General features: G+C 52.7%; 12 protein-coding genes across 12 annotated transcripts; 7 read left to right on the top strand and 5 right to left on the bottom strand.

The window, feature by feature from the left end:
• Window positions 1-53: 53 nt before the first annotated feature.
• MYCFIDRAFT_84117 (uncharacterized protein) lies at window positions 54-3,291 on the top strand (the record flags this gene model as incomplete). The annotated part of the gene is made up of 7 exons (XM_007926257.1): window positions 54-56; window positions 108-173; window positions 233-295; window positions 423-488; window positions 538-625; window positions 689-1,095; window positions 1,192-3,291. The coding sequence occupies 7 exons, from the start codon at window positions 54-56 to the stop codon at window positions 3,289-3,291; spliced, it is 2,793 nt and encodes a 930-aa protein (XP_007924448.1).
• Window positions 3,292-3,671: 380 nt separating this feature from the next.
• MYCFIDRAFT_88977 (uncharacterized protein) lies at window positions 3,672-5,143 on the bottom strand. The gene is made up of 2 exons (XM_007926258.1): window positions 4,944-5,143; window positions 3,672-4,891 (listed from the first exon to the last, which is right to left on the bottom strand). The coding sequence occupies exons 1-2, from the start codon at window positions 5,133-5,135 to the stop codon at window positions 3,770-3,772; spliced, it is 1,314 nt and encodes a 437-aa protein (XP_007924449.1). The 5' UTR covers window positions 5,136-5,143; the 3' UTR covers window positions 3,672-3,769.
• Window positions 5,144-5,518: 375 nt separating this feature from the next.
• MYCFIDRAFT_65414 (uncharacterized protein) lies at window positions 5,519-7,579 on the top strand (the record flags this gene model as incomplete). Its single annotated transcript, XM_007926141.1, has 2 exons — window positions 5,519-7,009; window positions 7,073-7,579. The coding sequence occupies 2 exons, from the start codon at window positions 5,519-5,521 to the stop codon at window positions 7,577-7,579; spliced, it is 1,998 nt and encodes a 665-aa protein (XP_007924332.1).
• An 872-nt stretch (window positions 7,580-8,451) lies between these two features.
• MYCFIDRAFT_135172 (uncharacterized protein) lies at window positions 8,452-8,823 on the bottom strand (the record flags this gene model as incomplete). The annotated part of the gene is made up of 2 exons (XM_007926259.1): window positions 8,452-8,633; window positions 8,706-8,823. 2 exons carry the CDS (start codon window positions 8,821-8,823, stop codon window positions 8,452-8,454), a joined length of 300 nt encoding a protein of 99 aa, XP_007924450.1.
• An 842-nt stretch (window positions 8,824-9,665) lies between these two features.
• MYCFIDRAFT_44275 (uncharacterized protein) lies at window positions 9,666-10,598 on the bottom strand (the record flags this gene model as incomplete). Its single annotated transcript, XM_007926061.1, has 1 exon — window positions 9,666-10,598. The coding sequence occupies one exon, from the start codon at window positions 10,596-10,598 to the stop codon at window positions 9,666-9,668; it is 933 nt and encodes a 310-aa protein (XP_007924252.1).
• Window positions 10,599-11,647: 1,049 nt separating this feature from the next.
• On the top strand, window positions 11,648-11,896 carry MYCFIDRAFT_44432 (uncharacterized protein; the record flags this gene model as incomplete). Its single annotated transcript, XM_007926071.1, has 1 exon — window positions 11,648-11,896. The coding sequence occupies one exon, from the start codon at window positions 11,648-11,650 to the stop codon at window positions 11,894-11,896; it is 249 nt and encodes an 82-aa protein (XP_007924262.1).
• A 697-nt stretch (window positions 11,897-12,593) lies between these two features.
• On the top strand, window positions 12,594-13,772 carry MYCFIDRAFT_134058 (polysaccharide lyase family 1 protein; the record flags this gene model as incomplete). The annotated part of the gene is made up of 1 exon (XM_007926260.1): window positions 12,594-13,772. One exon carries the CDS (start codon window positions 12,594-12,596, stop codon window positions 13,770-13,772), a length of 1,179 nt encoding a protein of 392 aa, XP_007924451.1.
• A 1,528-nt stretch (window positions 13,773-15,300) lies between these two features.
• Window positions 15,301-17,161, bottom strand: MYCFIDRAFT_152135 (uncharacterized protein; the record flags this gene model as incomplete). Its single annotated transcript, XM_007926261.1, has 1 exon — window positions 15,301-17,161. The coding sequence occupies one exon, from the start codon at window positions 17,159-17,161 to the stop codon at window positions 15,446-15,448; it is 1,716 nt and encodes a 571-aa protein (XP_007924452.1). The 3' UTR covers window positions 15,301-15,445.
• Window positions 17,162-17,391: 230 nt separating this feature from the next.
• MYCFIDRAFT_44377 (uncharacterized protein) lies at window positions 17,392-18,690 on the top strand (the record flags this gene model as incomplete). The annotated part of the gene is made up of 1 exon (XM_007926067.1): window positions 17,392-18,690. One exon carries the CDS (start codon window positions 17,392-17,394, stop codon window positions 18,688-18,690), a length of 1,299 nt encoding a protein of 432 aa, XP_007924258.1.
• Window positions 18,691-19,484: 794 nt separating this feature from the next.
• Window positions 19,485-20,561, top strand: MYCFIDRAFT_84127 (uncharacterized protein; the record flags this gene model as incomplete). Its single annotated transcript, XM_007926262.1, has 1 exon — window positions 19,485-20,561. One exon carries the CDS (start codon window positions 19,485-19,487, stop codon window positions 20,559-20,561), a length of 1,077 nt encoding a protein of 358 aa, XP_007924453.1.
• Window positions 20,562-20,947: 386 nt separating this feature from the next.
• MYCFIDRAFT_172894 (uncharacterized protein) lies at window positions 20,948-22,204 on the bottom strand (the record flags this gene model as incomplete). Its single annotated transcript, XM_007926263.1, has 7 exons — window positions 20,948-21,013; window positions 21,046-21,143; window positions 21,203-21,292; window positions 21,322-21,442; window positions 21,474-21,991; window positions 22,029-22,150; window positions 22,191-22,204. The coding sequence occupies 7 exons, from the start codon at window positions 22,202-22,204 to the stop codon at window positions 20,948-20,950; spliced, it is 1,029 nt and encodes a 342-aa protein (XP_007924454.1).
• Window positions 22,205-22,295: 91 nt separating this feature from the next.
• MYCFIDRAFT_207071 (uncharacterized protein) lies at window positions 22,296-23,563 on the top strand (the record flags this gene model as incomplete). Its single annotated transcript, XM_007926264.1, has 2 exons — window positions 22,296-22,592; window positions 22,641-23,563. Coding segments are annotated over exons 1-2 (1,113 nt in total), but the record flags the coding sequence as incomplete, so codon positions are not given.
• Window positions 23,564-24,704: the final 1,141 nt, after the last annotated feature.

A 24,704-nucleotide genomic window follows, 5' to 3' on the forward strand; every position in this document is an offset into this window, starting at 1 on the left:
CCGTTGCGCTGCCTCGGGGACCTAGACCCAGCCTTGGCTGGGCAGCTTAAAAGATGGTGCGCGAGCTACAAATTGAGTGCGAACACGCGACCAACACCCAGAAACAGGTCCTTAACAAGAGAAAGCCCGTCCATCTCATCCCCAGCGCCACCAATATACCAGATAATGCCGAAGTAAGCACAGCACGGGCACATGGTTAGACATACGCTGTTTTCTGACGCGCGTATACTAGGTCTATGTTATGAAAGGGACCAACGAGGTCTTTACCGACTATGAAAAGTACTTGAAGCGGTATGTATCGAATGCAGCGTTTCACTTGTGTCGTTGCGAGCTATTGCTAACATCACTCTCAGGTTCGACTGGCTTAACCAAGTGCGTCCTCCCACTTGCCAGATTGAATCACTCTTACTAACTGCGTGCAGAAAAAGTTCACAGATGCCGTCAATGGCAAGTCGGGCCTCACATTCTGGGACGCGCTGGAGTCTGAGGTTGGTTTTCACATGATTGCATGTGAAATTCGATGCTGACAATTTGCAGACTAAGAGCTCCGCCTCGATCGAAAATGTCTTCCCGGAAGTCCTTCGCGATCCGATACTGCGCAAGGTGCAGTTCTCGACGATCTCGCGTATGGACGAGCTTGGTACATGTCGTTCACCATATGCGTCATCTACAAGCTAACATGTCACAGTCAACACAATCTACGATGAGTTCAAGAGCGATTACTTTCCCGGCGAAGATGTCATGTGTACTCTGGACAACGGCGAGCAGTTTGAGGGCGCCATTCGCGAAAAAGCAAAGTTCCCAATGATCCGAGGCGCGGATGGCTCCGTGCAGCGAGAACCATTTTCGCGATACTTCATAAAAACACCCAATCCCTACGAAGAAGCACTTCTAGACGACAAGCATATTCGGAGAGATCGTAAGATCTTCACCAAGCAGAATCTTCGCGCTTTTCTCAAGAATTCATTGCAGCGAGAAGCTTGGACCGGCGCACCATGGCTCGTTAAGGAACATCTTGCAATACAATACCGGCTACCAATGGAAATCCCGCAGCACCTCTTCCAGGACGCGAAGCTATTACAGGCAAAGCCACAAGTAATGTCGATGCGTCCGCCGAAGCATAAGAAGCCAAAGGGCATGACCGCCGCGGAGTTCGAGCAGATGCGCCAACATGAAATCATGATGATGCAGCAGCAACAACAGCAGCAGCGAGGTGGTGCGCCTCATCAACCTCCTCTGAACTATCACCAGCAGCAGCAAATGGCGAACAGGATGGAACCTCGGCCTCCACCTCCACCAGTGATCAAGTATCCGATCGAGGACTTGGATTTGCCACCGAAACGCAACGGAACCACTCGTCCGGAGTTGAAGTTCTTCACCGATGAGATGACAGAATATGTTCGCGGCGGGCGAAACATTTACCTAGACGACATCGAGATGGAGTCTATGGGAATGCTTTTGGAAGTCTGGAACACATTGAACGTGCAATGTGAGGTATACGTGCTGGACAGCTTCACTTTTGACGACTTCGTGGATGCAATGCGGTATTCCGAGCTCGACGCACCTTGCGAGCTGTTTGAAGAGATTCACTGTTCCGTCTTGAAGCTGTTCATGGACGAAAAGGGTAGCAAGGTACTAGTGAAAGACATGCCAAAGAAGAAGATCGAAGAGCCACCCATGGACGACTCGGAGATGCAGGATGAAAGCGAGGTATCCACACCAGTCGCAGATGTTCCAGCTCGTTCGACGCGAAGCAGATTGAGCCACATCGAGAACGCAGCAGACATGCCTGGAAGCCCGAAAGCTGAGAACGCGAATCGCGCGGCAGAGATGCTCGCCGAGCGCGATTGGGAGGATCGTGTGGCGGCGAGAGACTTCGAAAATGGTGGCTGGCAGGTGATCGTGGTAGGCATCTTGCATCAGCTGTCTTCGAGCCCCGGTTTCAAAGCCAAGTGCGAGAAGATCCTCGCGCACCTCGCCCCTACGGACGCCGAACCAACCCAAGAGACCGCACGAGTCCAATACGCTTCGATGGACATCAACTTGCGCATAGCAGCGCTTCAGATGTTGACTATCATGACTGTGCGCACCGACAGGATCAAGGAGTTCCTCGAGACTTGCAGTGAGGACATGACCGAGGTAAGGAAGCGCAAGATTGAGTACCAGCGAGAGAAGAAGACTGCCATGGAGGAGCTTGCGGTCAAGGATCGCGAATACAAGATCCTTCTACCAGACAACATGCCGCCTTCACCTACGATCGAACCGGTCCAAGTGGACGCGGACGCCACCGAAGATTCCATCGAACTCAATGGCACGAGTAATAGTTCACCGGACACAGATGACGATGCGCCAATCGGCGGTAGGTTCCTACGACGTGGAAACGACCGCAAGCGCAAGCGTGAAGAGGAACAAGCGCGGCGCGACAAGGAGAGGGCGGAGAAGGCCGAAGCAGCGAAGAAGCAGACCAAAGAATCCAAAGCCTTCAACAAACTGAAGAAGGAAATTCAAGAATTGAAAGATCGCATCAACTCGTACGAAGAGAAGATTGCAGACTGCGATAGCGACCTGCGCGAGGCTAACGTCCAGCGTACCAAGGTTCTTGGCAAGGACAGATTCTGCAATCGCTACTACTGGTTCGAGCGCAATGGACAGCCATTTGGTGGCCTGCCAAACTCAAGTACAGCGTCATATGGATACGCCAATGGCCGTATCTGGGTTCAAGGTCCTGATGACATGGAGCGCGAAGGTTTCATCGATCGCACCAAAGAGGAGCAAGCCGAGTATCAAGCACGATTCCAGATGACCGTCCCACAGCGGCGAAGTCAGGAAGAAGGTGCCACCATCCTCAACAACGCGAACGAATGGGGCTTCTACGACGATCCCGATCGTCTCGACAACCTCATCGGCTGGCTCGATGACCGCGGCGAGCGCGAAAAGAAGCTACGCAAGGAACTCCTCGAGTGGCGCGACAAGATCGCACAGTACATGGAAGCCCACAAACGTTTCATGGACGAAGAAGCGGCCAAAAAAATCGACGTCGAAGAAGAAGCTCCGGCTCGAATCTCGACTCGTAAGAGAGAAGCCGAAGAGCATGCCGACTCACAACCCAGATGTCTCAAGTGGGCAAACACCATGGCCCTCAACGAACTGGGACACATTCACAGCCGTGCACCGCCTAAGAAGAAAGAGAAAAAGGCCCCTGCGGCCAGAGAGCTGAAGGGTCTGGCTGTGCCTTTGAATCGGAATGGTAAGCCTTCTACTAGGCAGGGTGAGAGGTATAGTTTCAAGTGAGTGAGGAAAGCACTTTGCGCTTTGTAGGTCTTACTAGATGAAGGAATGGAATGGAATGGCATGGCAAATTGTATATGGCTTGTTTTTTGCGAAAGAGTTGTGGTGCGGGCACTGCACTGCACTGCACTGCATGATGTCACGACGGTAAAGCGAGCGATATTGTCGGCTGGGTGCAAGGCATTTTCAAACGGCGCGTGGAGGGTACTTCTCTCTGTATGCATGGAGTGGAGTCAGGCTAGCTGGGAGAGCGGCTGGCTAGGTACCTTTATCATATGACATGGCATTAGAAAAAGTGTTATGTTGTTGTATCAGTTACCTACCTACCTACCACCGAAATTTTCACCCTCTTGTCAAGAAGAAGAAGACATGGAGGAAAGTTTCGAAAAATATTCCTGACCACTACATACATAACATGACATACATACACATTTACGAATTCGCATCATCGAAATATTTACTCGATTACGAAGTGTCGGCCTTACAACGTCACAGCTGCATTGTCCTGTCTCCCCTGCCCCATAAAAAAACGCTTCTGTTCCAAACATCTCTCACTCTTGCATCCGGGACATCTCAGACCCATCTGTTTACTACAAACCACGCCCGCTTTCAAATGCTCGCTTGCGAGATCCGCGAGCGCTTGGATGAACGTTGGACTTCCGTTCAAAGACTCACATCTCCTGACCCTTCCATCCGCGCCCAGCTCGTTCGCTTCATGGATTACTTCCAAATCTATCTCGTATAGTGTCTCGATGTGATCGGATGTGAAGGCGATGGGGATGAGGATGATGTCTTTTTGTCCTTTTTTTATCAGGTTTGGGACTGTTTCTGCGGTTTGGGCGCCTAGCCATGCGGAGGGGCCGACTTGGGATTGCCAGACTAGTCTGTAGGGGTTTTTGTGTCCCAAGCGTTGTTGGACGGCCCAGACGGTCGCTGCGACTTCGGAGGGGTAAGGGTCGCCGCGGTTGACGACGCTCATGGGGAGGGAATGGGCGGAGTAGAGGAGTACGACGCTGTCGCGGATGTCTTCGGGGTAGGTGGAGAGTTGTTTTGTTATGTTTTCGGCGAAGGCTTCGATGAGGCCTGGGTGGGTGGGCCAGCGGTCGATTACGCTCCATTGAATGCTGCCTTCGGATGGGGCTTCGGCGTTTCGCGTGGGTGATTCGAGGCGTTGACGCCATTTCCAGAGTTCGTTCAGGGAGGAACCTGTTGTGGAGCAGGAGTATTGTGGGTATTGCGTGAAGGCTACTGCTCTGCCGCCTTTGCCTTTGCCGAAACCGTCTTCCAAGAGTTTTGTGTACATTTCTTCGGTGAGAGGGTCGGCGTAGCGGAATGCAACGTATGGTTTGTGAGGTGCGGATTGTGGGTTGGTTTTGTCTAGAATCTTGCACATTTCTGCTGCTTGGTATTCGCTCCATTTTCTGATTGGACTTCCGCCGCCAATTTCTGCATATTGTTTCTTGATTTTTGGTGTTCTTCGCTTGCTGATCAATGGTCCAAGGTAGTTCTGTAGAGGTCCGAGGGGGATCAAATCGGCGTCGGCGAACAATCGAGACAGAAAGCTACCGACTTCATCTGTGGTCGATGGGCCGCCCATGTTCATCTGGGAAGAGTCAGTAGAACGGAAATTGTGCTGTAGACAGATTGATACATACGAACACCATTGCAGTTGGGCCATTCTTGCTCACAGAATCCTGGGTTACTGGCGGATTCTGTACGGTGGCCATACTGCGTTCTGCGTGCTGCCATATTCGCGGTTTGTGATGCGTCGCCTTGGGCTGGAGATTGAGACATTGCTGGGCGGTTGCTCGCCGCGTAAACGTCTTCCATGGCTGTTGGACGCTCATGGCTGAACGTGTTGTGGAAAAATGGTGAATGGAGAGAGAAGTGACAGCCAACGACTGCACACGATTCGAGCCAAATCCAGCCACAACGAGAGGTAAGCAGAGATCGATCGTCATGGACCACTTTGGTGCCGAGGCAGGGGTAGCCGTCCTGGAACATGGAACATGCCGAGCTGCCCCAAGCTCTCGGGTCGTTTGGGAAAGTGGCGCGGCGCGGCGCGTCTCCGTGAAAGTGGCGCGTCTGCCTGGCGTGTTTGTCCTGAGGCTGCAATGTTCGCATCGCGACTACGCCTCCATAAACGATAAACGATCTTGCCTCTAGAAATGCGGCGAGATCGGTCTTCAATGCCAATGACTGCGCGCTGATGACAGATCTGCCATACAGAATGTCAGACAACAAGTGGCGTAGTCCTGACGAGGACGAGGAGGAGGAGGAGGAGGAGATCGACGAGACTGGCTACAAAAGCCAGAAAGATGCTGTGCTGTTCGCCATCGATGCGAGCGCCAGCATGCTTAGAAAGCCATCTGAAATCGACGCAAAGAAGCCAGACACAGCTCTTTCGTCGACTGCTGCAGCACTGAAATGTGCCTACGCGTTGATGCAGCAACGCATCATCAGCAACCCAAACGATATGATGGGCATCTTACTCTTCAACACCGAGAAGAGCAAATTCCAGGAGCAAGACGGCGAATCTCGCAATTGGCAGTATCCTCACTGCTATCTGCTCATGGATCTGGATGTGCCAGCTGCAGCAGACGTGAAACAGCTACGAACCCTCGTCGAGGATGAGGAAGAAGCTGCGGACATCCTGCAGGCAAGCAAAGATGAAGTCAGTATGGCCAACGTGCTATTCTGCGCCAATCAGGTCTTCACCACGAAAGCGCCAAACTTCTCCTCTCGGCGATTGTTTCTGGTCACGGATAATGACTACCCACATGCATCGGATCGAGACGCCAGGAACAGCGCTGCCGTACGTGCCAAGGACCTTTACGACCTTGGAGTCACCATTGAGCTGTTTCCCATCTCTCATCCTGACCGTGGCTACACCTTCGACCGCACAAGGTTCTACAACGACATTATCTACTCATCAACTCCCTCCGACCCAGATGCACCAATGCCACTCACTTCCGATATCAAAGCTGCCAGCTCTTCCGCTAAGGACGGAATCACCTTGCTGCAGTCTTTGATCAATTCTGTGGCATCTCGAAACGCTCCGAGACGAACGTTCTTCAACGTCCCTTTCGAGATCGGACCAGGCCTCAAGATCGGCGTCAAAGGCTACATCATCTTCAAGAAACAAGAGCCGAAGCGCACGTCTTATGTCTACTTGCCACCCGACAGCGAAAAGGCGCAAATCGCGGTGGGAAGCAGCACCATGGTGGAAGAAGAAACTGCGCGCACCGTTGAGAAGACCGAAATTCGCAAGGCTTTCAAATTTGGCGGCGAGACGGTCACCTTCTCGCTCGAGGAGGAAGCAAAGATCAAAGACTTCGGCGACCCCACAATTCGCATACTCGGCTTCAAACCAATGAGCATGCTTCCTATGTGGGCTACGCTCGACAAGTCTGTCTTCATATATCCCTCCGAGGAGACCTGGGTGGGCTCGACAAGAGTCTTCTCTGCACTTCACCAGAAGTTGCTGAAAGATCAGAAGTTCGGCCTTGCGTGGTACATCGCTCGACGTAATGCCACACCAAAGCTCGCTGCTGTCATACCTGGCGCAGAGGAGCGAAACGAGGGAGGCGATCAACACATGCCTCCTGGAATGTGGGTCAAAGTATTACCTTTTGCTGACGACATTAGGGAGCCTCCAGAGACCAATGTGGTGAGAGCTCCTGACGATGTCGTGGACGCGATGCGGAAAGTTGTCCAACAGGTGAGTGCAGACTTCTCGATGTCCTTTGATTGCCGAGGTCTGTTTGACACCAATCTTGAATAGCTGCAACTCCCAAAGGGCGTATACGATCCCACAAAATATCCCAATCCCGCTCTCCAGTGGTTCTTCAAGATCTTGCAGGCTCTTGCTCTAGAAGAAGACCTTCCGGAGCAGCCGGAGGACAAGACCCTACCTCGTTACAAGCAGATCCACAAGCGTGCCGGGGGTTATGTCGTGGAATGGGGCGAGTTGCTCGACAAAGCTTTCGACGAATGGAACACTACGAACGAGAGCCGCATCAAGCCAGCCACAAATGGAGCGTCGAAGCGCACTGCCGCCTCATCCACAGCATCTCGTAGTAAGAAGGTGAAAGATGAGAACGACGACGACGATGAAGGCGTTACCGACGCCACCATGCGCGCTGCCTTCCAGAAGGGCAAGATCGAGAGTTTCAAACTCCCCGACTTGAAGCGTTGGATGAAGACCAAAGGTCTAAGCACAGGGGGTCGAAAAGCAGATCTCGTCGAACTGGTCACCAGCTATTTCGAGACCAAGATGGAGATCGACTGAATGAAGGCTTGGAGGATATCATGCGGAAAATCTGCATTGGAAAGGCGAGAAGCCTTCAGCTTGACCAATGCAAAGTTATACACAGAACGATGTCGACGAAGGATCTCGAAGCATGTCTCGGCATGTCTTCTGAACGAGCTTGCTGCAGAGTGGACGGGAATGGCATTCGATATGCCATTGACCAGAAGATGCGAGAAGCTTAATATCACTTAGGCAATACAGGAATTGGCCAGGCCCACAATCATGGAATGGAACATGTCTGTCGGGGAACATGCTCGGTTCAAGCTACTTTAAGACACCTTTGGCATCACAACGCTTTGTGAGCCGGAGACAAAGCTCAGAATCATGAAGTTACTAATTACACCAATAGTGACAACGAAGGAAACGTTACGGCTGGAGCGCAGTCGGGGACGAGATAGACGAGAAGGAGATCCATCATACAGTCATCTCATTGATTAACTTCCCGAGCGGAAGTTGACCAGTCTCAGCATACAGACTGCCCCGAGCCCGTTCTGGTGCGAGCCCCTCTGGTCCGGCTCTTATGGTTCTGACTTCCAAGCAGCCTTCGTAACAAAAATCCCCGGGTCCGCGACCATGTGGACGGTAGCCTTGAGATCTGCTCCTATTTGCATTTTTTCATGCTTATGGGCCAATCTGTACCTTACCAATTCTCATGCTTATAGCTGGCCCAAGGTCCAATCCTCGAATTTTTCATGCTCCTCATACCAATTCCTCAGGTCCAGGCTCTGATTGCCTTACCGTGGCGCTCGGCATGCGCGGTTGTAATTAGAATCCTGGGTTGTCTGTCTCCTTCTGCAATCCAGAGTAGCACAGCGCCATCTGTTGACCGTCCCAGTTAAAGCAAACCCACCTTACCGTCCAACACCACACCCCGCAACAATCCCCGCAACAATCGTAGCCACCACCGAAGCAATAAGCGCCACAGGCGGAACAAGACATCCCAACATCGCAAGACTCGTGAGCGTCGCAAAGATCCCTCCGGCAGGCGTAAAACCTCCATACGCCCAGCTTTGAAAAGCTGCAGCAGCAGAACCTGTAAGTCGTAGAACGTTAGATACGGTCGATACCAGGGACAGGGATATAGATGGGGTGAATGCCCTCCTACCTGCGATAAACCCCACTGGACCAAATCCAAGACTAAGTAGTAGGGCCGCTACGATGGTGAATGTTATTGCCCATGCGAGGATGACGATGTAGATATCTGGTGATGTTTGTATTAGCATCAAATCTGGATCTGGGCGGGCAGTTTTTTTACTTACGAGGCTGCGCCAACCAAGCTAGGAAGTTCGACCAGTTCTCGCTGATGAAGTGCCATGCGAGATTACGCTCTGAGATGAACTGGTTCAGGCCGCTGGTGAAGGTTTCTTGGTGGAGGAAGTTTGTGGTGGGGAGGATTAGAGTCAGTGGTGGTGGCATTGTAAGTGATGAGGTGGGTTTGATGGAACGACGTGCTCGTGCTTGGTGAGAGGTTGTGAGGTGGTTGTGTGTTGCGGATCGTTGGGAGGGACTCTTGTTCGGTGGAGTTATATCGCGCTTTGTTGCTGGCGCTATCGTTGTCGTGTCGGTGCGTTTTCTGGAACAACGTGCTCGTGCTTGTTGAGAGATGGAGAGGAGGTCGGGTGTCGCAGTCGCAGTCGCAGTCGCAGTCGCAGGTGTGTTTTGGTGCGTGTGGGATACGCGGGTCGCGCCAAGTGACGTAAAATTGTCCAGATGGCAACTGCGAGCACGCGACAAACACGCGTTATAACGATCAGCCTGGACGAAGATGGAAAATTTACGCGTGAAAAGATATCGTCGTTGCCATTCAGCGATGTTGCATGCAGGACCCCCTTACACGTCTTTACAATCCTTGGCTTGAATATGAAAATGGAAGACGAGGAATGATTGAGATGCAAAAGATGTGCAAAAAGGAGCTTTGGGGTTTGCTTCGCCCACGTAAGGCAGGTAGCTGTCGTTCTGCCGACCTTTGCGCTTCGTGATTCACTACGAGTCCGACATCTGCAAGATATCAACTTGATTCCATCTAGTCTTTTGCGCAAGTCGAGGAAGTGAGGTACCAAAAAATTCAACCAGTTCTAAAAGGTAGCCTCCGATGAAGACGCATATTGATCTCGACAAAGTTCGGCTCATTCTCAGGCGTCACAATGCCATGTCTGATGAAGAACTCAAGAATCACGGCAGCAGCATCAGGTTTGAATTCTCCATTCAACATGGCTCTGCCGACTTCTTCGACCGTCATGGAAGTGAAGCCACTCACTTCATCGTCGTGAGTCTTTGGGATGGTATCTGGCGGCAATTCGATATCGTAGACATACACGTAATCTGGACACACGAGGCCTTTTTCTCCAGGGAAGAGGGAGCCTGTTAGAGACATGTGTGATACCACGCCTCTGCATTTGGCGTGTTTCCGGATCAGGTGCTCGGGTAAGGATGCTTCTTCGTCGGACTCCTCGATTATGGTCTGCATGGGAGGGACGCCGGATTTGACTCCACCGGCAACGGTAGAGTCGAGCATGCCGGGGCAGATATAGAGATGAGGCGCTCTTCGTGGTATCCAGAGCCTGATTCCGTCGTCCGTCTGATTGTAGGCGACGAGATGTGCGCCGCGGGTCGTGATGCCGAAGAGAGGAGTGGCGAACCTTTCCAGTTTGACAGGAGAATCGTACCTCGCCCCGGCGATAGCGAAGGGCTCGCTATGCTGGCCATTGAGGATGTGGAAAAGCTTTTGATCAACTGCTTGGTCTATGACCTCCTGTAGGGCGTTGTTTACGGCTGTCGCAGTGTCGTTTCCGTTCGAGGTATCCAGGACGGTGATTGACCGGGGATGGTCATGCTTGACAACGAATTTGGAGGTCCATGGCATTTTGACCACGATCTCGGGAAGCATCAGTCCATGTGCTTGATCATCGTTGGGCAGATAGAGGCTGTAGTAGTCGTCTGCGGCCGGTCCATAGGGGAAGCTGCGACAGGATGAATCACCTGTCTCGTCCTTGAACATGCTAGAACTTACTCATCTGTAGCATGTATGACTGGGAGGAATGTTTGCTGCTCCATTGATGGCGATTTTCACTTCCCGACTTGTCGGAGACACCTGCTACAATTCTTCAGTCTCATAAAGCATGCAATGAATGACCTTGGACAGCAATCGAGTGACAGTAAAAAGGGAAGGAATAGATTCCGCGATGATGGTCTTTTTTTGGTGACGACATTGTCATTCGAGCACTTGACTATCTCTTGAGCAGTCAACGTGAACTCATAGCGACGCATGTCACAGCTCAGAGTCCATTCATCACTGGCAGAACACCACGTGAGCTGGAGAGCTGTCACAAGATCAAAGTCGTCTTCCGTGCAGACGTCACGGCTCAGATCATGCCTGCAACGACGTCTTTCTTCACGCATCCAGGCGGAGAATACCCATGTAGTCGACATGGTTGTCCGCAGGCCGGTGTCGCGCAGCGGCGGTTGACGGCGTGGGATTGGAGACGATTCAAGGGAGCCTTGATAAGAAGCCAGGCAATACCGAGAAACGTGATCTCGGCCAGAGGGTGTATAAGATGGGAGAATCGCAAGCTGGACTTACGGTGGCAATGCTTGTATTTCCTGTCAGAATGAAGCGTAGACAATCAGGACCAGTTGGTGTTATTCAAATTCGGAAAAGAGGAGGCCGGGCAAGGTGCAAGAGCGAAGGAACTGTGCATGTGGATTCCGCTGTGGTTGAAGTGTAAGCCGTGGGCATGATACAGTCGAGATCTCCCACAGTTCCGTCTCTGACACTACTTCTTCTTCCGCAGTTTCACAGAAGTCACCATGGACGCACGCATTGACCGCGATGCGCACTTGAAAGAGCTGAGATCCCAGTCGCGAGTGCCGAAGCAGACGTGGTACGAATGGTAAGCGTAAAGTCGTGCACTTCTTCCGCCGCGCCGTCACGGAGAAGCTGTTGTGCTGAGAGGCCGTCTCGCCAGGTTTTGGGGCATAAAGAAAGCTGTGCCTGCTCGAGCTACAGATGCTGCGACGTCGGAAGCAGTGCGTCGTGCCTTTATTCAGATGCTTGACCAAGTCGAGCCGCCAGACACCTTCAAGCCGTCCGAGGTTGCCTTGCAGTTGACGGACAAGGAGCTGGCAGCCCTAGGCTACGAGAAATGGGAAGAGGCGCTGCCTGGTGTATATGAATTGGCATTCGAGTCACGCGAGCTGGGAGACTGCGAGATCCTCAGGAAGGGCGTGGTGATTGGAGACGATGTGACGCTGGCGGACATTGACGGGCCTATCCGGATCAGGCGGGTGGTGATGTGAGGGAAGAAAGACGACTGGAGATGCATATGATACCCAATATTTGATGTTCACGATCTGCGGCACAGGTCAATGAGTATGGCAAGTGCATGAAGCATTGTTCCGCTGCTTCTGACGGACGCCCACACACCATGATAGACGGCCGAGAACTTGCGAGTATTACAACGCACACAACACATACATCCAACAGCTACCGTCTCAGGACGCGATGGAAACGTCTTGGCAAAGATTTATCCGTTTCCATGACCGGCAATGAAGCAATATCGAAGCACTACAGTAAGACGCAAGATCGACGCATGGTGGTTTGGAGCTTTCCGCGTGCTCAGCCCAGGAACCGAGAACCCAACAACTAGCAACTCACGCGAGACCTTGTTGCCTCGATGTTTTGGGAGGACACATTATCGAAGTAGTCTTGTCCCTGTCAGAAATGCATTTTATCCGCAACGAGTCTGCCAGAGAAGGAAAGCACTCCGCATGCGAGATGAGTCTGCAGTGGAACGTCGTCTCAGGTATATCAGACCCAGCGTTTGCGAAGAACGAACCAAAGTTCGATAGCTACCTGCAACAACCACGCGTAATGGATCTCTTGGCTTCTGTCAAGCGTACTACACCGCTTCGATGAACTGCATTTAAATGGCAACGAAATCCTAGTGACGGTAAGTCATACGACACGACATTCCTTTCAGTCACTCTCTCCACAATGTTTTCGTCTTCACTCATCGCACTAGCGCTGGCCGCCGTGCCTGCTCTTTCTCAATCCGTTTCCGGATCTCCTGAAGGCTTTGCCTCGGGCACAACTGGAGGCGCTGCCGGCGAGACAGTAACTCCAACCTCGATCGACGAGCTTACCAAGTACCTGACCGCCGCTGAGCCTCTCACCATCGTCCTCACCAAAACTTTCGATTACACCGGCAGCGAAGGCACAACCACCGAAACCGGCTGCGCACCCTGGGGCACCGCTTCAGGCTGTCAACAAGCAATCAACGCTAACGATTGGTGTGCCTCCTACCAATCCGACGCAGGCTCCATCCAAGTAACCTACGACGTCGCCGGAACCTCCGGGATCAAAGTCGCCAGCGACAAAACCCTCATCGGCAGCGGCAGCAGCGGAAAAATCAAAGGCAAAGGCCTCACCTTCCAAAACGGCGTCTCCAACATCATCCTCCAAAACATAGAAATCTCAGACCTCAACCCAAAATACGTTTGGGGCGGCGACGCCATCACTCTGAACGGCTGCAGGAACATCTGGATCGACCACGTAAAAATCTCACTTGTAGGCCGGCAAATGATCGTAGCAGGCTACGAAACCAACACAGGCATAACCATCTCGAATTCCGAATTCGACGGACAAACTTCATGGTCTGCATCTTGCGATGGGAATCATTACTGGAATTTATTTTTCGTCGGGGAGAATGATGAAATCACGTTTCAAAAAAACTATATCCATCATACTTCGGGTCGGGCGCCGAAACTTGGTGGTGGGACGTTATTCCACGCGGTGAATAATTTTTGGGCGGAGAATTCGGGGCATGCGTTTGAGGGGGAGGATGCGTTTTTGTTGCTTGAGGGGTGTGGGTTTGAGAATGTTGTGGCTCCACAGCAGGATTGGAGTGGTGCGGCGTATGTGCCGACTAGTGAGGATTCGGGTTGTCAGAGTGGGTTGGGGAGGAGTTGTGCGGCGACGACGTTTGTGAGTTCTGGAGAGTTTGAGGGGAGTGATGGTTCTGTTTTGAGTCGGTTTAAGGGGTTGGAGATTGCGGAGGCGGAGGCGGATGCTAGTGGTGTGCCGGCGAGTGCGGGCGTGGGAAAGTTGAGTGGGAGTAGGATGAATGGTACTACTTCTGGCAGGGTGAGGAGGGCGCATTGGGTGACGGGGTAGAAGAGGAGGTGTGGGGTGGAAGATGCGTGGCTTGTGGGGAGTGTAAAGTAGGAAACAAGAGCACGTTGTGAAGAGGTGAGACGATTATAGGTAGAGAAATGACGTTGCACTTGCTTGAGTTGACCAGTCAACTTTCCAGGACCGAGCATATACTAACTGCGTATACCACGTCCACACTACATTAACCACTCCACCCCAATCCTGCAGCACCTCCCGCTCTCAATCTATCCTAATATACATCAACATAAGAAAATGAGCAAGGTAAGGCATCATGCCACCACCGACCCTAAAACCAACTACTCCCCTCCCCTCTCCCCACCCTCTCCAAATCCTGCCACATCAACTTACTCACATTCTCCGCAACTCTCTTATCCCTCTCCAACTCCGCCTTCTCAGAAATGAGCCGATCAATCAAAGAATCTCGGTCACTGAGCGCCCGTTCTTTCACAGCGAGCTTCTCAGCCATATGACCTAATCTCTGACTCAATTCTCGACGCCGCAAGTCCATAGCACTCTCGAGATTTCTCAATCTGGAGGTGACGGCTTGGTTCTCGTAATTTTTGGTCTCGAGCTGGGTGCGGGCATGTTGGAGGTCTTTTTGGAGGGTGGTGCAGTGGGCTTGCCAGGCGGTGATGGTGTGGCTTTGGTGGTGGAGGAATGCTTCGGATTGGTGGCGTTGACGGAGAGCGTTGGAGGCTGGGAGGAAGAAGGGTTGGCCTTCAACTTGATCTCCTGTTACGACGAGGGCGTTTCTCCTGTTGAAGTTGATGGGGGCAGATGGGGGAGCATTTTCGATAGAGTGGTCTCCATCGTGGCAAGGAACTGGTGCTTCGGTAGAGGTGTTTCGACGAAGAAGTGGATGTATGTTCGATTGAGGTTCCTCAGTGGTCTTCTTATGGTCGAGCTTGGTGTGGTCCGAGTCGTCGACAACACTGTCTTGTCTGGAAGAGTATCTGGTATAGCTTGTGGCTGTCGTCGATTGAGATGTCCGTCGCGATGACAAGGCCTTGTCGCTGTACACGGACGAAGACCGTGTCGATGATGAGGCTGGCCGATCTTGGAGCAAAGGTGCGATGCCTTCATGGATAGTGTTGAGGTTGTCAGTATCGGCGATGGGGCAGGGCCAGGAGTTGTTTTCGATCTTTTCGATCTGCCTAACACCAGTCTGATCCCGATCGCTACGGTCAGATTGATGGGGCTGGCGCAATTTGCGGATACCCGCGGAGTCGAAAAGACTGCTGATGCGTTGTTTGGTCTTTTCCAACCGTGCTGGTAATGTTCTTCTGTTGTATTTCATCTTGAGCTGTAGTCGATGTTGGATTGCAAGTAAAGAGCGACTGATCGACGATTGTAGTTGAAAGCAACCCGATTGTCATATACATTCTCGATGCTTTCAACGCGATTCGGCTGAGCCGTTTGAGACCCTTTGTGTAGCCGTTTGGCGCGCGTGTTTTCCATTCTGGCTTTCCGCTCAAGCTTTCGACTCGCTGTACGTTTGTTTCATGTCCCGCTTTTGAAAGTTAACGTTCGAGACGCTCGGAAGAAGTATACGCCACTTCTTCCGTAGAGTGATTCGCCTACCAGTAATTAGTGTTGAAGTAGAGGGTGGTGGAAAAGGCACTGCATATGACTATGTGACAGTGCCCGCGAGACCGGTTCGCAGATCTTATCGTTCACATCCTGAAGACACCGAAGCGGGTGTCTTTAGGCTCAACGTTGCCTGTCATAGCCGCCTGAAGGCCCATTCCGAGTACCCTTCTGGTATGTGAAGGAGGTATTACACCGTCATCCCATAATCTCGCTGTGCCGAAGGTTGCCTCACTTTCCCTCTCGATCCTTTCCTTCAATTTAGGGTCAACTTTCTTTCCCACCGCAGCCATGACAGATGATAGTTGCTCGGCGCCCATCACGCTGGTCTTCGCAGAGGGCCAGCTCCATAAGAACCTTGGACTATACGCTCGCCCACACATGCCATAGTTTCCTGCTCCCGCGGAAGACCCAACCAGGACAGTGAACTTTGGAACGCTGGCGCAAGCAACAGCTGTAACTAACTTGGCACCATTCTTTGCAATGCCGCCCTTCTCAGCATCCTGCCCAACCATGAAACCGGAGATGTTCTGGAGGAAGATGAGTGGGATGTTGCGCTGACAGCAGAGTTGGATAAAGTGAGCACCCTTCAGACTGCTTTCGCTGAACAGAATTCCGTTGTTGGCAATGATGCCCACGGGATGACCGTAGATGGTGGCGAAGCCGGTGAGGAGCGTTGTTCCATAGGTAGGCTTGAACTCGGAGAACTCGCTGCCGTCGACGATGCGAGCAATCACTTCATGCATGTTTATGCTTTGCTTAAGGTTGGTCCCTACAACGCCGCCGAGCTCTTCAGCGTCATATAAAGGTTCCTGCCAACTCTCTTTCCGAGAAGGATTGCCTGTCCGTGGATAATTGAGATTCGCAATACTTCTTCTGGCTAAGACGAGGGCGTGGGCATCATCCTCGGCGAGATAGTCTGTCACGCCCGAGACTTCAGAGTGTAACTTGCCACCACCCAGATCTTCGGCACTCACTTCCTCGCCAGTGGCGGCCTTCACGAGTGGAGGTCCCGCCAGGAAGATGGTTCCTTGTTTCTTCACGATTATGCTCTCGTCGCTCATGCTAGGCACATAGGCGCCACCGGCCGTGCATGAACCCATAACAACGGCTATCTGAGGGATACCCTGCGAACTCATGTTGGCCTGATTGTAGAAGAGTCGTCCAAAGTGGTCTCTGTCGGGAAACACATCCGCCTGGTGTGGGAGATTGGCGCCTCCAGAATCCACCAAGTATATACAGGGAAGCCGATTCTGCTGAGCGATTTCCTGGGCTCTCACGTGCTTCTTGATGGTGATGGGGTAGTACGAGCCGCCTTTCACCGTCGCATCGTTGGCCAAAATCATACACATTACTCCCTCCACGGTGCCTATCCCGGTCACGATGCCTCCGCCTGGCACATGCTCACCGGGGTACAGATCGTGGCCGGCGAGGGCGCTGAGCTCCAAAAAGCTCGTGCCTGGATCGATCAGAGCGGTGATACGATCTCGCACGAGCATCTTGCCGCGCTCGACGTGCTTCTGCCTCGTCTGCTCTGAGCCTCCTTTGGCAGCAGCTTCATGAAGCGCCGTCAGCTTGGCCATATATTCGCCCATTGCCGTCGCATTTTCCTTGAACACATGGCTGTCGCAGTCAACGGCTGTCTGGATGATGGAGAGCTGTGCGGCCTGCGGGGGGCTCGTGTACGTTGCTGCTCGCCGTCGTTGATGGAGACATTGAATGGCGGCGGGGACTGGGCGTCGCCGCCGCGGAACATGGTGCCAAGCTCGTGCGAGGACGCGAGTTGGTAGAATGGTTGCCATAGCAGGGCTGGTGCAGGAGGTGGGAGGTGGGCATGCAGCACGCCTCACACGATGCTCACATGTTGGGACGCGACGCGCCCGCTCAAGGAATGCTCGTGATCGGCGCAAGGAGTTGGAGGAGCTGCCCCGGCTAGCAGCGGCTCTCCGTGTCTACGATGCGTCCATGTGCATTGCCCATTCATCAATTCCTCTAGGCCGTTCCAGTCGCCGTGAAGTCTTCCTCCGCTGCAATGCCTTCCGTACAGCCATGTAGAGCAGCGCTGCTGCAGTGCGTTCGATCGACACCCCGTCAGGCATCGAGACTGACGGTCTCGGCTCAACGGCAGCGACGACATGCCTCGACTCGGAAACATCCAAAAGGCTTCGAGCCTCCAACGCAATCCGAGCTAGAGCAATTGCGAGAACGAACAGTAGAGTTTGTACGGCGAGAGATCCCGCAAGATCTTGCCCAAGCCACCGATCACAAGAATGAATTTCCCCATGACATGTGGCAGAAGCTCGGCGAGGCTGGCTTCCTGGGCATCACAGCAGATGAAGGCTACGGGGGTTTGGCAATGGGCTACCAGGCGCACTGTGTTGTGCTGGAAGAGCTGAGTCGAGCGTCCGGCAGCATTGGCCTATCATACGCCGCGCACTCGCAGCTTTGCGTGAACCAGTTCCAGCTGCATGGCAACGACGAACAGAAGGCGCAATGGCTGCCGGGTCTCGTGTCCGGAGAGAAGATTGGGGCATTGGCTATGTCGGAACACACGGCAGGCAGTGATGTGGTCAGCATGAAGACGACGGCAAAGAAGGTCGATGGCGGATATCAGCTAAATGGCTCCAAGATGTGGATCACCAATGGACCAGATGCACATGTCATTGTTGTGTATGCGAAGACAGAGCCTGCAGCCGGCAGTAAGGGCATCACTGCGTTCCTTGTGGATACCACGACACCTGGATTCAGTGTGGCCCGTAAGCTTGACAAGCTTGGCATGAGAGGCAGTAACACTGGAGAGCTGCTTTTTGACGGTGTTTTCGTCCCGGAATCTGCCATGCTTGGTCCCCTCAATGGAGGCGTCAAAGTGTTGATGGAGGGTCTTGACCTGGAACGGCTGGTCCTCTCTGCTGGTCCGCTTGGCCTGATGAAGGCTGCCCTCGACGTCACACTACCATACGTGCATGAGCGGAAACAGTTCGGCATCCCACTGGCGCACAATCAATTCATACAGGGCAAGCTTGCGGACATGTATACCAAGTATCGCGCCAGCTCCGCCTTCACTTACTCTGTCGCACGTGCGATCGACGAGAACTTCGAAGCTCCAGAAATCAAGACTCAGGATTGTGCAGGAGCGATCATGTATGCATCTGAAAGAGCGACAGAATGTGGAATGGACGCAATTCAGTGCTTGGGCGGCATGGGATATATGAACGAAATGATCGCCGGACGCATCATGCGTGATGCAAAGCTGTATGAGATCGGTGCTGGAACGACTGAAGTCAGGAAGATTGTGATAGGCAGAGCTTTCAATAAGGAGTATGCATCATGAGAATGGTCATGATCAGTCGCCTCCGTGCGAGCGAGCGGCAATTTTGCGAACACATGCAAGACCCGCGTCTGCAGACTTTTTGTCTGGCATACCACTAGCATACCTTCGAGACATGCAGGACGCAGAAGCAACTAGCCATGGGTCGACATTGCAATACGGCTGCCGCTGAGACATGTGTGCCAAGATGCTCCACCAGCCTGCGATATCAGACATGAGGTCTCGGAATTTTTGTCCTTAAGCAAGCAGTCGTTGCCATTTCGGAGATCTCTAATTGTGCTCTTCGCTGATTAACCCTGTCCATCCGAAGGCGTCTGCGACTGACGCCGCTCATCAATTCAATGCTGGTCTCGTGCTTCTCTGGTTCCGACTCGCCATCACTCTCGACAATGGTCACTTCTTTCAAAAAAAGAATCTCGAGTGCTGAGATCATTGCCCGACCTTGCACACCCTTGTCGACCAAGTCTAAGAAATGTCATGACCGGGCTGCCACTCACAGCAATCCACGCAGCGATAGCAGACGAAGCCGAGCGGACTCGGCGATTGAAGTTAATCGCAATGCTTTTCAGCAGAACCAAAGCCTGAGCTGCATTGAAGGCCAAGCTGTCCATGAGGATCGGAGCCAACCGTGTCTGCGCGATAGTGTTAGCATTTACGAAGCTTTGCAAGACGATGTCCCACCTAGGCGGCCAGATACGCCGGCACACTTTGCGCTGCCACAGATAGGCAGCCCAGGCTCCACGCGTTCGTTTCGGAGCAAACAGGAAAAGCATGACCGCACCTCCAAGGACACAGATATGCTTCCACCCGAACAACTTCGTGGGTATGAGGATTGTGTTTCTGGCAATCCATACGAGGCTGATCGCCCAGCCCTGCTTCCCAAACACAAGTCCGCTCTTACTCGCATCGTCCACTCCCGACACCAGGTCCAGATCACGAAGCCTGACTCAAGTATTCCTTCTTCGCGACAAGCAACCCTTCAATCGCCGGACCGGGGAAAGCTGGTCGATGACCTGGAAGCATGCACAAGGGAACTCGGTGAAGCACAACATCGTCTCTCCAAGGCCGAGAAAGAAGTCACAACTCTGAAACAACAGCTTACATCTCAAGAGCAACATGTTCATCAGCTCAACGCTGATCTCACATGCAAAAGAGAGGGAATGAGGAAGACGGCAGAGCTATGCACAAGCATCAGCTCCGAGCTGCAAGACCTCAAATCCAATCAAAGCAAAGGCCCTCTCTCCCTAGCACGCCATCAACGCAAGGCGATTGAGAACCTGAAACTCGATAAGCGCGACCTCACCAAGAAGCTCACACAAGCACTGACCGACCTAAGTTCCATGGAATCAAGGTGGAAGAAAGCGCAATCTCAAGCAGCAGAAGCTTATTCCCACCTGAAGACTTGCGGACAGGAATGTCGTAACCTAAAGGCGTGGGTAAGAAAGCAAGATGCACGGCTTGAAGCACAAGACCTCGCCAACGAGGCCCTGACTCGTGAATCGGGGCTCAAACAAGCGGAATTACTCCAGGCCAAAACTGCGATGAAACATCTCCGTTCCGTCCAAGCCGAACTCAACGATACCAAAGCTTCTCTTCGCAACGTCAAAAGTTTACTTTCGCAAGAACGGCTCGCGAATCAACAAGTCTTGGCAGAACGTGATGCGGCCGAGGATGAAATTGGACTTCTGGAGCAACGGATGCGGGAGTGCAAGGTTTCGGAGGATGTGGAGAGGTATCGGGTTTCTCTTGAGGCTACGGAGAGGAATAATCGTGAGCTTGTGAGGGAGGTGGATGCTTTGAGGAAGAGGTTGAGTCGGGAGAGTCGTGATAGTGGTGTTGTTGTTTCTCCCAGGCTGAGGCTGAGGCCGTTGTGAGCGAATTACGCATGGTGGGATTTGGCTGGGAGGATGAATGGTAGGTATTGTTCTTCGGCTCTTAGCAGCACCCATTGATGAAGTCAAGCCATGCGGATTCTTTCTCGGCCAATCTCCAGGGAGAGCTGGAGCTGCAATCACTCCTGGGCGAAAGCAGAGCTACCTCGATGGTGCACATTAGAATCGCAAGAATTTGGAGCCTGCGTCTGCCGTGGCACGAGTCACAAACAGTTCGTGTGTAAGTAGAATCTACAGGGTGTAAACTGCATATACTATCCAGGAAGCCGACCGGTAGACCAAATTGCGAACCGTACCCTCTTCTCCTCCTTTCAATTTTCGAAATCTTGACTTGACTATATAGATACTAGCTGGCTGAATTCGAATTCCTAACAGATCTTGCTTCCCGCGGAAAGGAAGCGCTGTAAAGCGGCTTCTTGTATGGAGTTGACACCCTGTACCGCACACAACTCCAGGCGCCTCGAACTGGTAATTGTCTAGAAGACCAGACCAGACCAGACCAGCACCAATTGCCAGGTGACCTGGCCTGTACAAGGGCGTTCACATGAACTAGCCGGATCTTTGCTGCATGTACACCAGTTCTCTACCTCGCTATTACATCGTACGCTCTACAATGTGTCCACTTAACATGTTCATTTTCAAATCACATCCAGATTGTCGCAGCGGGTCGTGGAAAATTCTTCGGAGTATGTAGTAGGTCAAAACCGGATGCACTAACTTTGTACGACAACGTAACCTCGACTCGACTTCTCGATAAGCTTGTGACACTCCGAATACCTGATCTTGGGCACATTGGAACATTGATAGAAGGCAATGATAAGTCGGCCTGTAGTCGCTCGTTTGACTGCTGGTACGTTTCTCCTCTCGTGATAATGTTGCTGTCCTAGCTTGCACATGTAATGCTGGCACTACACTGTCCTTTTCGTCGGCTTTGCATGTGAAAGACACTGATTTGATGGCGCCACGCATGAAAGTCACTGGTTCGATGGCGCGGCGTGTACGTGGAGCGTTGCGTTGCCAAGTAAGTGTCAGACTCCTCCAGCTACTGTACCGTATTCTGGAGAGAGACGAAATGCGACTCGAGCTGATAGACTCACGCTGCTGCCCGAGAGGCGCGTTTCGCTGCACGCCGAATGGTCCCACCACTTCTCCCCAGCATCCCAACACAGCGGTCGGCCCTGTGTAGAATATGTAAGGATTGATGATGGCGTTCTCTCTGTAGGAGAGCGAAGATCCAGGCACGCATGTGAAAAGTACAGGATCCGAGGAAAGGCCCAGCGGTCGGGAGAGAAAGAGGCTGTTTCTCGAAGGCTTCTGGTGTGGCAGTGGCACTTTGCAGATCAGGAACAGGAACTGAAGTCTGAGAGGCTGGTGGGAGCTCATCCGGGCGGGCCGGTGCGGTAGCTCGTAGCCTCTGAGCGTCGATTGGACCGGCTCAACTCGCGGCACATCCACGTTCGCTGCTCGCTGCTATCCACGTCGCGGCGTGGCGTGGGCGTGCGTTGGCGGGCGGTCGATAGGAGCCCAGTATTTGCTTTGCTGGCATGCTCTGAACTCTGAACGTGACTTGACTGGGGCCGCACGCGCAACCGCAACCGCAGTCGCAGTCACCCTTCCACGCGCATGAAACGCTGTTTGCGCGCACTTTAACATGGCCGACTGTTCGTCCTCCTCCTCGCTCTCGCCCACGCGACCACCTCCACAACCCGCTGCCCCCAAAAGTCCGCCTCTCGCCTTCGAGAAGACTCCCAACGACGCTCTCGTGCCGCCTGTCGCACCTCCACCGCATGCCGCTGAACTGCCCAAGTCTCCCTCGGCAGCCATGGGTCGCCTCAGTCCGCTATCCGAAAGTCCCTTGGACTTGCAAGCGATTATCGAGAAACAAGCCGAGGCAATCAAGCATCTACACATAGCCTTCGCGGTGGAGAGGGAGTCGTGGGAGTTGGAGCGCAAGAGCTTCTACAACCGCATTGCCAGTCTTGAACAGCTACTCAAGAATGGCGAGCACCATAGGTCAGCAAGACTTGTCGCAAGTCCCTCGCCGCCACTGACAATGAGCAGCCCGGCCAAATCGCCTATTCTTTCGCCGTTGAACGGATCCGCCATTGTATCACCGCAGGCGAGACCAGCACACGCGACATTCTCCTTACCTACCATTGCTGAGCATGAAAATATCTCGCCGTTGGCAGCAAGGCGGGATGGCGCCCCACAAACGATAGAGCTTCCAACGATGCGTGCGCGGCCCGTTGAGCACGAAAGGCCAAGACAAAGCGCAGTCAATTTTATGAATGCGGAAGGTATCAAGGTTGAGGAAATCCCTCCCGCCAAGAGCTCGCATGGCCTTTCACCTCCTCCGCCCATGAACCGCCACATGGCAGGCCATACGCCCATCAAAGCTCCCAGGCCGCCAACTCCTCCGCCACAAAACATGTCCATGGATGGCATCGAGGATACTCCGACTCGCCACAATACGCACATCAACACACTCCTTACCCAGCACAGTGACGACGACGAAGACGATATGCCATTGAAAGGACCTCTCCATCTGCCAGAATTGCCTCACCAACCGGATGCCACCAACTTCACACTTGATGCTTTGACGCACCGGTTAGAACACATCGAAAAGCATCCCGATGCGGACGATGCAAGGCCCACGGTGTATAGTCGTCCTACTCCTGGCGTTGGTTCGCCTGCGAACGAAGTCGAGAACAAGGCTAGTGATGAGACCAGCCCGAGTACGAAGGCAAAGCTAGACGAAGCGCCCTTCGCACCTGTTGGAACCATGGCTTCCGACATCCCACCACAGTCTCATACCTCCGACATCGGTTCCAAGCTGGCCTCACCCGACGGCCATCCCTTATCGCCACAAGAAGCGCACGAAGCGAAAGTCCACCAAGATTTCGAGCAAGGCGGCATTCGTCTGAAGAAGAAAACGAGCACGAATTTTGGTGCACCTTTTGGATCCCTAGCAGGATTTCCACTCAGTCGGAAACTGTCTCATGAACCTTGAGACGGACGGATGGCGTTCATTCATTCTTTTTTTTTGTCTCTTGCATTTCAATTAGGTGTTTATAGGTGGATGGGAAAGAAAGATACCCTGAACAATGATAGGCACGAAAAAGCCTCTTTAGAGCAAGGAAAGGAAAGGAAAAAGGAGGAAAAAGGACCTGACCTACCTGTTTTAGACAGATGTCTGTACTGCACAGATGAGTTGCGTATTCGATCATTTCGATAGTAGCTGGAAGGATAAAGCAAGAAAGAATGCTCGATGCATTACTAGCCTTCAGCACCTCATGCTCAAAACTTATGAGATCTGGTCTCATGGTCGTTTTGAAAAATCCGAGGAATGCCATTCCCTTGCTTCACATGCTGCAACCTCTTTACGCGTGCCCACATTCCCCATGCGCGTCAAGCATACATACAACTCACAAGGCCCGCCACCACCCGCCACCCCTTTGACAGTTTGCACACCTATACGGATATACCTGCGTCGATGGGTTGGGTTGGGTTGGGTTGGGTGGAGCTGAGCTTCGAAGGGATTATATTCTTTCTTTCTTTCTTTCCTTCCTTCCTCATCCTAGCCATCGCTGCCATACATTCGCTCACACAAAAAAAAAACCCCCCATCAAAAACGACAAAAAAAACAACAACATGCGCCTTATTACAATCTTCTTCACCTTCTCAACAGTTCTCGCAACCCCCCTCCCAGCTTCAACCATGAACGAAATCGAACAAAGCTGGGCAGCAGGATTTTCCGAAGTATCTCTCCCCCTCCCCCCCAACCCTCTTCCTATCCCCATTCTTAATATTAACGCTGTTTTCAGAAACAAATCCACCCCGGCCTCTCCCACCGCGACATGACACCGGCATGGCCCGTAACTCGGTCAGAAGAGAATTCGTATTTTGCTTCGGCTACGGATCAGAGGAGTTTGGAAGTTGCTGAGAAGCGGAGGGGACAGAAGAGACAAGGAAAGGTGAAAGGGTTTGTTTCGAAGATTTGGAGGGGGGAGAGGGGGGGATATGATGGGAATGTTCCTGTGCTGAGGCCGAGGAAGGTGAGGTATTATTTTACGAGTCCGGAGGCGTGATGGGATGATGAGGGGTGGAGGGGGGGGGGGGGGGGGG

The sequence above is a fragment of the Pseudocercospora fijiensis genome, assembly GCF_000340215.1.
Source record: "Pseudocercospora fijiensis CIRAD86 unplaced genomic scaffold MYCFIscaffold_3, whole genome shotgun sequence".
NCBI lineage: Eukaryota > Fungi > Ascomycota > Dothideomycetes > Mycosphaerellales > Mycosphaerellaceae > Pseudocercospora > Pseudocercospora fijiensis.

Coding starts and splice junctions, on each gene's coding strand:
- MYCFIDRAFT_88977 (XM_007926258.1), bottom strand. CDS start 5,135: ATGAGCGTCCAACAGCCATGGAAGACGTTTACGCGGCGAGCAACCGCC. Junction 4,892..4,943: donor GCCCAACTGCAATGGTGTTC/GTATGTATCAAT, acceptor GACTCTTCCCAG/ATGAACATGGGCGGCCCATC.